The 13,339-nt window shown below is 37.1% G+C and overlaps 1 protein-coding gene across 1 annotated transcript in view; it reads left to right on the top strand.

The window, feature by feature from the left end:
* Positions 1 to 13,339, top strand: part of THUMPD3 (THUMP domain containing 3) — a 28,491-nt gene that overhangs the window by 9,484 nt on the left and 5,668 nt on the right. The window contains exons 4-7 of the mRNA XM_028518162.2: positions 76 to 552; positions 2,269 to 2,399; positions 4,682 to 4,751; positions 11,879 to 11,991. Coding sequence (XP_028373963.1) covers positions 76 to 552; positions 2,269 to 2,399; positions 4,682 to 4,751; positions 11,879 to 11,991 — 791 coding nt within the window. The remainder of the gene's footprint in view (positions 1 to 75; positions 553 to 2,268; positions 2,400 to 4,681; positions 4,752 to 11,878; positions 11,992 to 13,339) is intronic.

Here is a 13,339-nt window from a genome sequence, read left to right as displayed (position 1 = left end):
TGTAGAAAAAGTAAGAGTTTATTTTTCAATTAAAGTGGTGAGAAGTGAATGGATTTCTTTCTTTGTCTCTTACAGGAAGAAGTCCTAAAGGATTTTGAAGAATTGGCTGGGAAGCTTTCATGGTCAGACCCTTTAAAAGTATGGAAAATTAACACCAATTTCAAGAAGAAAAAAACAAAACACAAAAAGATAAATCAGAATTCAAGTAAAGAGAAGATTGATAATGGACAAGGAGACAAAAGAGATGAGAAAGATGTTAAAAAAGAGTTCACTAACAATGCCTTAGATTCACATATTTTAGACTACTATGAAAAGCCAGCCATCAAAGAAGAGATATCAACATTAGTAGGTGATGATTTGGCATCTTGCAAAGATGAGACTGATGAGAGCTCAAAAGAAGAAACTAGTCCTGAAGTGCTGAAGTTTAGAGTCACATGCAACAGGGCAGGAGAGAAACACTGTTTTTCCTCTAATGAAGCCGCAAGAGATTTTGGGGGTGCTGTTCAAGATTATTTTAAATGGAAGGCTGATATGACCAACTTTGATGTGGAGGTAGGTACAAACTCTGACTTTGATGATTTAAGAAGGCTGTCATAGATGTATAGAATTTTTAGACTAACCCAGTCTTATAGATAATTAAACTGAGGCCACAGAGCTACATTTTAAGTATTTGATGGAATAAACTGTTAAATAGATGGGAACTGTTAAGACTTGAGCTTTCTAATTTCTAACTTAGTACTTTTTACAACATTACATGGACTTTCAGATTATAAAATTCAACCAGGCTTAAAAAAATTTTTTTGTTTTGTGTGTCTTGATTGTAGAGGTTTGCTACTAAAAAAAGTAGAGTATATTTCTTTTCTTTTTTTTTTTTTTGAGAGAGAGAGAGAAGGAGAGTTTTTATAAGAGTTTATTTGAGCAGAACTGACATGTACCTGGGAACAACATGTCAGATGTTCCCCAGAATACATTTTTAAAACAAACCTTGACCTCCTAAAATCAGGACATCATTGCTAATACCCATCCTAGAGACAGCTCTCCTCTTTCTTAAATTCTGCTAGATTTTAGCATCCTTAGTGTCAATTGCCTACTACACAGGTAATTCACATGTGGACCACACTAAGTTGTCTTTAAATCTCTGACAGCTTAAAAGGCCCCTAGCAGCTGATGTTTTTATCAAGAAGTCATTTTCTGTTGCCTTTGGGACACTCGCCTCTGGGGCAAGTCACTTATTCTCTCTGTAAGTTTTTCCTTTATTGCATATCAAATCAGAGGAACAATTCCCCATTTCTTTTTTTCCTCATAACAGCTATTATGAAAATGAATATGCTAACTAGAACAGTAGTGTCCAAAAGTTACCAGGGGGTTCAGATACTGAAGCCAGACGACCTGGGTTCAGATCCAATTTTACAAGGCTTATGAATGGGCAAGTAACAGACATCTTTGTGGCTCAATCTCATCTGTAAAAGGGGGTAGTATTACCTAGCTCAGATGGTGTGAATATGAAATGAGGTAATGCATGTTGGGTGTGTAGAACACTGGCTTGCATGTAGCTAGGTAAATGGCACCTGCTATTGCTAAGGTCCTGATGAGGAAATTTTAAGTAGAAGATTGGAGAATAGTTTTTTTCTACTTTCTTTATTTGAATAGTTTCTATTTAATTATGTTAGAAAAACTATAACTAGGACATAAAAACATTTCACAGACATTGAGTCAAGTTTTAAAAAATATTAAGAAAATAATAGGTGGTAAGGCAAATGTATAAACAAAAGTTAAAATTTTAAAAAATGTGCATTAAACCCATAGACATTCAAAATATGTTTACATTCAAAATACATTATAAAAATTTGGTGAAAATATGTTTATGGCTAACTTACAAACACAATGAATGAAAAGGAAAGAATAAAATAGATGTTAAAATTTGAAAATAGTATATACTATATGGTTTCATTTATATGAAGTTCAAAACAAGACAAAACTAATATATGGTAGAAGTGGTCAGATTTATAAGTACTGGGAGGGGCAAAGGGGAGCCTTCTGGTGTGGTAGAAATATTGCATATCTTTATCTGGGGGGCAGTAACAGTGCATATAGGTAAAAATTACTGCACTGCATACTTAAGATTTGTGTATTTTAGGGTATACACATAGTATACCTCCATAATAAAGTTGAAAAACAACAAAGGCTGAAATTTTAAAATCCTGGTAATAAGTGCAGTTAGAATTTGTACAATTCTAAAACATTTTATTCTATCTTGTTGTATTTTAGGTGCTTTTGAATATCCACAATAATGAAATCATTGTGGGCATTGCATTGACAGAAGAGAGTCTCCACCGAAGAAATATTACACATTTTGGACCTACAACTCTTAGATCTACTCTTGCCTATGGGATGCTCAGGTAAGAGAATGCGTTTGCCATCTAGATTAAAGTGATAACTTGGTTTCGAGTTTACCTCCAAAACACTTGAATTTCTTGTGAGGCACTGTGTTGGAATTTAGTGGGTAAAGAATAGGATAAAAAGCTGATAATGATCTGTTCCTTTCCCTTATATACAGTGTTAATTCTTTGTGATCCTGAAAATATTACTTAATTACTGTCTCAGTTTCGTTGATTTTAAAATGGGAATGATAGTTTTCATCTACTTCTTGAATGGGGTTGCCACATTTCTGTTTAAAAAGAATATACTACATATTGGGAAGTAGAGCAAATTTTACTTTGTTTCATTTCTGTCACTGAAGCAGATGAAAGCAGAGATTTTTAAAAAAATGTCTAATATATAAATGAACACAGAGAACTTTTATTTATATTTTTAAATTGTATAATCACTGCAACCCAGGAACCATCCTGGAATTTTCTACTTTTCAAATGCAAGATCTAGCTTGCTTTCTCCTTTTCCCTATTCGCTTTTATATTGGGTCCTTCTTTCTACCACTCAGACAAGTTGTCTTCTCTTGTTTTTTTTTCTGGAGACTTAAAGGAGTGTTACAGAGGAGTAAATGCAGAAACATATGCAAAACACCTGCCATATACACCATCACTGTCAGCATGTCCTAGGAGTCCTATCAGCGCATGGAATCACAGTTCAGCACAATTGGAACCTATCAGTTCGATGACAATAATAGATAACTGGGGCCATTTGATTAAAGAAAAGTTTGTAGTCTTCATTCAACAAACATTTATTATCTACTGCCAAGCATTGTGGTGGAGGAGCCAGGGAGATGAATAATTATTTTGGGTCCACTGTTAGAAACCTAAGTAAGCTAGTTTAAGATTTTTTTTTTAAATGATGACGGTGTGGGAAAGGGGTTTATTAGAAAAATATTGGAAAATCTTAGAGAATCCACAGAAAACTGAAGGCCATGTGTCAAGAAGGAGAGGAACCAGATCTTAGAAAACTACCTTTTAAACCTAGACAGTCACTTTTGTCTCTCCTGGGAGTTTGTGGGCTCTTTTCTCTGCTCATGTGTGCAAATGGCTGCCCTCATCTAAATTTACACATTTCCAATTTCAAATGACCAGCTTCATATTGCCTAGGGCTTCTAGCTCTTTATTCTCAGTTCTTAGAAGAGAGAATCTGATTGACATAGTCTTGGTCAAGTGTTCTCCCAGACCCTGACAGCAGTGACTAGGAGAATAGGGTTGCTTACTGCCAACAGGGTTGTCAGGGATTCTGTTGCCATTTATTGAAGGGCAAGAACAGGGAGGTAGGGCTAAACAGGTATTACAGTAAGAATCCAATGTTATCCCCAAGAATCTCAAGTCTTGTGAGGGAGATAAATTACCTTACATGTAGTAAATACCATAATACTCATAGAATGTGAAAAGATTATCAGGACAAAAGGAGAAACCTAATGACCTGAGGAGGGGGTGCTTCATAGAGGGGTGACATTTAAGGCACTGACAGTGATGTTTCTAATCCTGACTCTGTCACCTATTAGTTTTGTGTCTGTGGGCAGGTTTTGTATCAGCTTATCAGTAAAATGAGAATAATAGTGACCTACCTCATAGGGTTAAATGAGATGATGCATGCAAAGAGTTAAATCCACACCTGGCAAATACAGCAGGTCTTCCAATGACATTGTTTCTTGTAGCACTGATGAGATATTGGAGATGCTGTAAGAATTTAACTCTTGTTTATATCCATTAGCCTCTGGTAAAATTGGTTCCATTATATGTCATTTTGCTTAAGTGAGGAATTACTATACTAAGTACTTACAGTAAAGCAAATATTTTTACAGCAAGGTTACTATCTTTAAAATTCATAAGGAAGGGAATACTGAATATCTAATTGCCAGTCAACTTATATTAATACATGTTCTACTTGAAATATGTTTGAAGTTTTTTTAATGTAACACATGTTTATATGAAAAATTAAAAATGTATTTTCTAAAGGCATGCATGTATATTAAAAGATCTAGAAGCTAAAGTCCATCTGGAATGAAATGGGATTTTATACAATAATAAAAGGGTACTTTTAATTATAAGTAATGCTTTTATTTTTAACTGCTAGGATATAGAGTCAACATGTAATTACAAATTGATTTTTAAAATGAGTATTGATTGGTGATTCTTCATGCTAATATAGCAGGTCCTTGATCTTACAGCTTCAGAAATAGTCACCGTGGGAGCCCGAGCTATTCGTTGAAATCTCTTTACATAGGCTGTTTTCTTTTCTCTAGGCTCTGTGCACCTCAACCTACTGATATAATAGTTGATCCAATGTGTGGAACAGGGGCAATACCAATAGAGGTAATAACTTTTCTTTAGCTTTTAATAAGCAGATGTTACATCCAGAATGTCCTAGAATTAATAGGTACATTAGACATAATGAAACACCAAGATTGGGTCAATGGACCAAAGTTTTGAAGGAATTACTCTGGTAAATTTGGAACTGTTTGTGTCCAGGATGTAACCACTTATTACAAAAGCCAAGAACTTGATAGATTGTAAATTATATTTATTCAGTGGATTACATAGAAGGCTGAGAATTACAAACTGGTGAGTCCCTTTTCTATGATGGACAAGCAAGTAGATTTGAATGGAAAACATAATTGAAGGCACAAGCATGAACTGGAGGAAGGCATTTCATCTTTATAAAGTCATTATGTTTCTTAATCTATTTAGTTCTTGGTGTAAGTCTAGTTGTAAAAAGGGGAAGCCTATGGACAACATTTAGTTTTTTCAAGAAGTCTTAAAAGGTTATATACCAAAAGTTTGTAAGTAGTTTTTATTTTTTAATCTCCAATTTTTTAAATTTTCATGTATTTTTTCCATTACCATTTAGCCCCATTATACCCCCCCCCCCGCCACACACACACAATCACCACACTGTTGTCCATGTCCATGAGTATTTTTCCCTTTTTGCTTGATCCCTCCACCCCCTTAACCCATCCATTGCATAACTGCCAGCCTGTTTCCTACGAGTCTGTCTCTATTTTGCTTGTTAGTTCAGTTTGGTCATTAGATTCCACATATGAGTGAAACCATGTGGTATTTGTCTTTCTCTGACTGGCTTATTTCACTTAGCATAATGTTGTTCTCCAGGTCCATCCATGCTGTCACAGAGGGTAACATTTTCTTCATTTTTAACGCCAAGTAATGTTCCATTGTGTAAATGTCCCATAGTTGTTTTATCTACCCATCTACTGATGGACACACTTGGGCTGCTTCCATATCTCGGCAATTGTAAATAACATTGCTCAGACATAGGGATGCTTATGTTCTTTCAAATTAGTGTTTTGGGTTTCTTCGGGTATATTCTCAGGAGTGGGATTGCTGGATCAAAAGGCAGATCCATTTTTAATTTTTTGAGGTGTCTCCATATTGCTTTCCACAGTGGCTGCATTAGTCTACTTTCCCACCAACAGTGCAAAAGGGTTCCCCTTTCTCCACATTCTCGCCAGCACTTGTTGTTTGTTGACTTGATGATGATAGCCATTCTGACAGGAGTAAGGTGATATCTCACTACAGTTTTAAGTTGCATTTCTCTGATGATTAGTGATATGGAGTATCTTTTCGTAAGTCTATTGGCCATCTGTATGTCCTCTTTGGAGAAGTGTCTAATCAGAACCTTTGCCCATTTTATTTTCATTGTTGCAGTACAATTTTCTGTCTTTTACTCCCACCCCAACCCACCGACCCAGCCCTCCCCTCCTCCCTCCCAATTGCACCCGCCCCTAGTTTTTATCCATGTGTCCTTTATACTTGTTCCTGTAAACCCTTCCCCTTTTCCCCTGAAATTCCCTCTCCTCTGCCCTCTGAACTCTGTCAGTCTGTTCTTTATTTCAGTGTCTTTGGTTATATTTTGCTTGTTTGTTTGTTTTGTTGTTTAGGTTTCTGTTAAAGGTGAGATCATATGGTATTTGTCTTTCACTGCCTGGCTTATTTAGCTTAGCATAATGCTTTCCAGCTCCATCCATGCTGTTGCACAGGGTAGCAGCTCCTTCTTTCTTTCTGCAGCATAGAATTCCATTGTGTAAATGTACCATAGTTTTCTGATCCATTCGTTTACTGATGGGCATCTAGGTTGCTTCCAACACTTGGCTATTGTAAATTGTGCTGCTATGAACACTGGGGTGCATAGGTTCTTTTGGATTGGTGTTTTAGGGTTCTTAGGATATAATCCTAGCAGTGGAATTGCTGGGTCAAAAGGCATATCCATTTTTAGTTTTCTGAGAAAATTCCATACTGTTTTCCATAGTGGTTGTACCAGTCTGCAATCCCACCAACAGTGTACTAGGGTCCCCTTTTCACCACAACCTCTCCAACACTTGTTGTTTGTTGCTTTATTTATTATGGCCATTCTGACTGGTGTAAAGTGGTATCTCATTGTGGTTTTAATTTGCATCTCTCTGATAGCTAGCGATACTGAGCATCTTTTCATATGTTTCTGTATCCTCTGTATGTCCTCCTTGGAGAAGTGTCTGTTCAAGTCCTTTGCCCATTTTTTAATTAGATTGTCTTTTTGGTGATGAGTTTTATAAGTTCTTCATAAATTTTTTTTAAAGATTTTAATTATTTTTTTAGAGAGAGAGGAAGGGAGGGAGAAAGAAAGGGAGAGAAACATCAATGTGTGGTTGCCTCTCATGTGGCCCCCACTGAGGACCTGGCCTGCAACCCAGGCATGTGCCCTAGACTGGGAATTGAACCGGCGACCTTTTGGTTCACAGCCAACACTCAGTCCACTGAGCTACACCAGCCAGGGCAATAAATTTTGGATATTAACCCCGTATGAGATGTATCAGTGAATATGTTCTCCCAGTCCATCAGTTGTCTTTTCATTTTGTTGATGGTTTCCTTTGCTTTGTAGAAGCTTTTTAGTTTTATGTAAGCAACCTATAGATTCAACACAATTCCTATCAAGATTCCAGTGATGTATTTCATAGTACTAGAACAAATATTTCAAAAATTTACATGGAACCACAAAAAGCCCTGCCTAGCAACAGCAATCCTGAAAAAAAAGAACAAAGTTGGAGGAATCATACTACCTAACATCAAATTATACTATAAGGCCATAGTAATCAAAACAGCATGGTACAGACATAAAAACAGACACATAGATCAATGGAACAGAATAAGAGAGCACAGAAATAAACCCACACCTTTATAGCCAATTAATATTTGACAGAGGAAGCAAGCATATACAATGGGCTAAAGATAGTTTATTCAATAAATGGTGTTGGGAAAATTGGACAGATAGGTGCAGAAAAATGAAACTAGACCACCTTTTTACATCATACACAAGAATAAATTCAAAATGGGTTAAAGACTTAACTATTAGCCCTGGCTGGTGTAGGCTCAGTCAGTGGATTGAGCACAGGCCTGTAAACCAAAGGGTCTCCAGTTTAATTCCCAGTCAGGGCATATGCCTGAGTTGCAGGCCAGGTCCCCAGTAGGGGGCATGAGAGAGGCAACCACACATAGATGTTTCTCTCCCTCTCTTCTTCCCTTCCCCTCTCCTTTATTCTCCTAAAAATAAATAAAGTCTTTTTTAAAAAAGACAACTGTTAGACCCAAAACCATAAAAATTATAGAATAAAACATAAGCAGTAAAATCTCAAACATTGCCCATAGCAATATTTTATCTGATATATCTCCTCTGGCAAGGGAAACAAAAGAAAAATAAAATGTGACTACATCAAATGTTCTTAAGTACTTTTTAAAATTACTGTGACATTGAGAGGACTCAAAAATTGCCTAAAGCAAAGCAAGGAATGGAAAGGCATTTTCTAAGTGGAGAACATCTAACGAGAGTTTCCTTGAATCCATATTATCTATACTTTTATAAATAATTTAGAAGAGGGCACTTTCAGTAAAATTGCTTAAATTTGTGAAACATGGTAAGTTGTTACATATAGTACACTAAAACCAACAAGAGATACCATAGATCAGCGATTTTCAACCGATGTGGTGCAAGAATTTTTAAAACATATAGTACCTAATTATTTAGTTGGGGCACTGACCTCTTTTTCCCTTAGATTATCAAATTTTAAAAATTACAACAATCAACACAATAATAGCTGTCTGGTGTGAATGCCCTGTCTTGAACCACAAATATATAGGTTATATAAGAGTTGCATCTTATTGGTCACCTCGTGTAACAAGGTTGTATCTGATTTGTTAATTCTTGGTACCAGAAATCCATATATACAAGTATGTACCTGAGGTGGGTTTTTTTTTTTTTAAGATTTTATTTATTTATTTTAGAGAGATGAGGAAGGGAGGGAGAAAGAGAGGGAGTGAAACATCAATGTGTGGTTGCCTCTCGCACACCCCATACTGGGAATATGGCCTGCAACCCAGGCATGTGCCCTGACTGGGAATCAAACCGGTGATGCTTTGGTTCACAGGCCTGCACTCAATCCACTGAGCTACATAATTTTTATTTATTGATTTTAGAAAGAGAGAGGAAGGGAGACATATCAATTTGTTGTTCCACTTATTTATGCATTCATTAGTTGATTCTTGTATGCGCCCTGACTGGGGGATCAAACCTACAACTTTGGGGCATCAGGAAAATGCTCTAACTAACTAACAGGTAGCTACCTGGCCAGGGCTAGGCACTTGGTTTTTTTTTAAGTCACTTTGGAGCAAAAAGGGTAGGTAATTACTATTATTATTACTTTTTATAAATCAATCAAAATTATACCTATTTTTGTCAGATTGGCAAAAAGGTATAGTTTTTGGTGTGCCACAGAATTTTACAAATTAATTTATGTGTGCTGTGAGAAAGGTGGAAAATCACTGCCACAGATTCTTTGAGTGGGCAGAAACTGGATAGATAAGCAAGTCCGAAACAACTTACAAAGGGAAAAATAATCCAGAGTGCAATTAGAAAATGACATCTGTCATCTGGGAGTTAAAATCTCAGAAGGAGTCCTGACTGGTGTGGCTCAGTGAGTTGGGGGTCATCCTGCAAACTGAAAGGTCTGGTTTTATTCCTGGTTGGGACACACGCCTGGATTGTGGGCCACACCCCCAGGAGGGGGTGTGTGAGTGGCAACCTGTCCATGTTTCCCTCACACATCGATGTTTCTCTTCCTCTCCTCCTCCCCTCCTTTCCTCTTTCTAAAAATAAATAAAATCTTAAAAATTTTTTAGGCCCTGACTGGCATAGCTCAGTGGATTGATCACGGGCTGCTAACCAAAGCATCGCAGGTTCGATTCCCAGTCAGGGCACATGTCTAGGTTGCAGGCCACGGCCCCCAGTAACCACACATTGATGTCTCTCTCTCTCCCTCTTTCTCTCTCTTTCTACCTCTTTTCTTCTCTAAAAATAAATAAATAAAATCTTTAAAAGAATTTTTTAAATATTAAATAAGTCCCAAAGGGAATTATAGTAGTCTAGGCAACTGCTGCTTTCTGCTCCTGTCAGAGAACTTTACACTGGCTAAAGAAACTGACAGTAAAAACACAGTTGTTATCAAGAATAATTCTGGGAAGAAAGCAGAGTGTTTTTCTTTAGCCTTAAACTATGATGTTTTGTTTTGTTTTTAAAGATTTTATTTATTTTTAGAGAGGGAAGGGAGGGAGAAAGAGAAAGAGAGAGAGAAACATCAATGTGCGGTTTCTGGGGGTCATGGCCTGCAACCCAGGCATGTACCCTGACTGGGAATTGAACCTGCGACACTTTGGTTTGCAGCCCGCGCTCAATCCACTGAGCTACACCAGCCAGGGGCAAACTATGATGTTTTTCTTTAGCCTTAAACTATTAATGAAATAGCAGGGAAGGTCACTACATGTCAAACAATATACAACAGAACTAAAAGTCCAGAGAAGGCCCCTACCCCATCAAATAAAAGATAAAAAGAAAAACTTTGAGGCATTTCCATGTAAGCGTAGACATGAGGATGTAAATATAAAAAGACTTAAGCTGATATTTGATTAAAATGAATGAAATTATCAGTGGAATTGACAAGGTATATATATAGATTTGTTCACCAAAGTATAAAATACTTGACTTACCATACTCCCCTTAAAACTTGGACTTATTACAAAACCCATCTCTAATTTTAGAGACTGAAAAGCTAAATGGTTTTGAAGGAAAAAAAAGGAATGTTGGGGAAGTAGAGTCACATGAGAGGCTTTCATCAAACTCTCTAGGACTCCTCCATATCACCTGTACATCACCCTTCCTTCTACCTCACCGTCGAGTGCCTAGGCAAAAGAAAAAGCTGTGAAGCACTGTGTTCATGGATGAGGGTATGTTACTGTTTACAAAGGAAGAGGTGTTTGTCACTCATCCCTGAACAGAGTACAGAACTTTCTCTGCCTTCATGTCAGAAACCTGTTAATTTGCATACAACATTGTTCAGGCCTAACTTAGTATGTCACTTCATTCCACAAATGATATATAACATCTTGGTATTTATATTCTGTTGACATGTTTTTCACTTAAACTTACAAAACACTTTCAGGGTTATGGTAGTTATTTAAAAGCCTATACAATGGAGATTATATTTTATTTTGAAATTCTCAAATATTCCAATATATCAGATTATGTAAAATCCCATAATCACAAAAAGATATATAGGTTGGTCATTTTGATTTGGTTGTTTTTTCTTATTCTCCTTTGTTTTCAGAATATGGTTATTAAAGCTCCAAGGACAGTGAAATAAAGAAGGGGTTAGGGTGGAAGAAGCAACAGGAGAGAGCTTAGGCGGTACTCTGCTTTAGCTCCCTAGAAACATTATAGAAAGAATTGAGCCACAATGGGGCTGCTGTTAGCTCATTGATAAGTCAGAGAAATGGGAGCCTTGGAGACAGGTTCAGGGCATAAGCCCAGGACAAGCTGCCACTTCCCATTGCTCTCCTGGTTGCAAGTCTCTCAGGACTCTTAGAGTTTAGGAGAGAAAAGTAAAGATGCACCCTGAGGGACGGAAGGCATGGATGTGCTCCCTAGAGAGCCCACCAACTTGGTTGTGTTTTCAAACTATATTTTCATTTAAGGTCTGTAATATGTATTATGTGCCAGGTACTGTGGGGTGAGAGATTGAATAAAAATACCAGACCCGAGTTCCCAGATTCATTAAGAGTCACACAGTTGTAGAAATAATTGAAAAGAAAAAGTGCAGTGACAGATATACAAAGTACTTTAGGGAGGGGCAAATGAGGCAGCTTGGAGAGCTGGGGTTCATGTCACAGAGCTAGCTAGGTCTTGAAAGATGAGTAGGAGTTCAGCAAGCAGAGAAAGAACAGGAAGGCATTTCAAGCAGGGGGAACAGCAAAGTTGACAACATGTAGTGTCTTGCCACTTTAGAAAAGTGTTGGACTGTTGGATTTGATGTCTTGCTTACTAATAATCGATTGAAGTGATTTTTTTAATCATGTCTTTACAGTTTGCTACTTTTGTTTCAATATATACTCTTGTCTTTTAGGGGGCTACTGAGTGGGCTAATTGTTTTCATATTGCTGGTGATAATAATCCGTTGGCTGTGAATAGAGCAGCAAATAACATCTCATCTTTACTGACCAAGAGCCAAACTAAAGGGTAAGATTTTTGAAGTTTTTGTAGCATCTCTTAGACTTAGACACTGACTTTATGATTAATATCCACAGTGCACTGTGACATCATTTAACCAAAATGAACATGTCAAGACTCCATTTAAATTTTTAAAGACTGAAAATGATTTGTAGTTTTAAAATATTTTTAACTGTAATTTCACCACCCTAATGCAACTATTTTTATTTCTGTCTTCCTTTTTCTTTTTTACCCCACATAGTGGAAGAATATTATATAGTCTATTTTTAATAACTACATAATATCCCATTCTATAGAAATACTATAGTTTATTATAATAGCCTTTCCTTTATTAATTGGCACTTTAAAAAATCTGAGTTGCGCCCTGGCTGGAGTGGCTCAGTAGATTATAGGGGCTGGCCTGTGAACCAAAAGGTCACCTGTTTGATTCCGTCAGGGCACATGCCTGGGCTGCAGGCCAAAGCCCCACTTAGGGGTGTGCGAGAGGCAACCGATCAGTGTATCTCTCACACATTGATGTTTCTCTCCCTCTCTTTCTCCCTCTCTTCCCTTCTCTCTAAAAATAAATAAATACAATATTTTTTTAAAAATAAATAAAAAATAAATCTGAGTTGTGAGAGACCTGAAAGCCATCCATCCCATGGTTCCTAAGTATCCTAAGAGATCCTAACCATTGTCTTTCGAGCATGTGTAAACACTTCTAATGACTCATCTCTTTGATTCCCTCTTTGCACAGCTAGTCGTATCTCTTAGTGAACTGAAACTCTCCCTGAACTTCCTACAGATTTTTTTTTTCTCCTCCCACCTGGGTCCATGAAAAAATTTTATCTCTGTGTCACACGATGATTGACATCAGTTATTTAAAGGGCTACCAAAACTCCCCCTTCCTCCATCCTCACCCCTCCAAATCCTCTCTTCTCCAAGAAAAATATTCCAAGTCTTTTAAATGTATCTTTTTAATATCTGTGCATTGGAGTTCCATTAGCCTCTGGGAAATTTTGTTTTTCATCTGAGATATATGTTATAGTATTAAGCCTTAGCCCACTACAACAATTACATTTGAGGATACCATCTGGGCCAGCCTTTCACCATTCTATCAAAGTCTCAGCTGTCTCTGGGAAGAATTGGTTGAAATGTCACTTAGTCTGCAACTTCTTACCAGAGGCCTCATCGTAAAATTGTTTCTCTGGTTTCCAATGCCGGTGTCCTTCATTTTCTTATAAAGCAGCAGGAGTAGGTAGTCATCAGCAGATCTGTCAGGTTTTACAACTGCTTCACATCCTGAGTATGTAGCCCAGGAAGTCATTATATCTCATGATTGGCCTTAACAGAATTAAAAACACCTGCCTTCGTAACC

This window comes from Phyllostomus discolor, chromosome 7 (genome assembly GCF_004126475.2).
Source record: "Phyllostomus discolor isolate MPI-MPIP mPhyDis1 chromosome 7, mPhyDis1.pri.v3, whole genome shotgun sequence".
Classification (NCBI taxonomy): Eukaryota; Metazoa; Chordata; class Mammalia; order Chiroptera; family Phyllostomidae; genus Phyllostomus; species Phyllostomus discolor.
The sequence above is the reverse complement of the archived record's forward strand: the minus strand, read 5'-3'. Positions and strand labels throughout refer to the sequence as shown.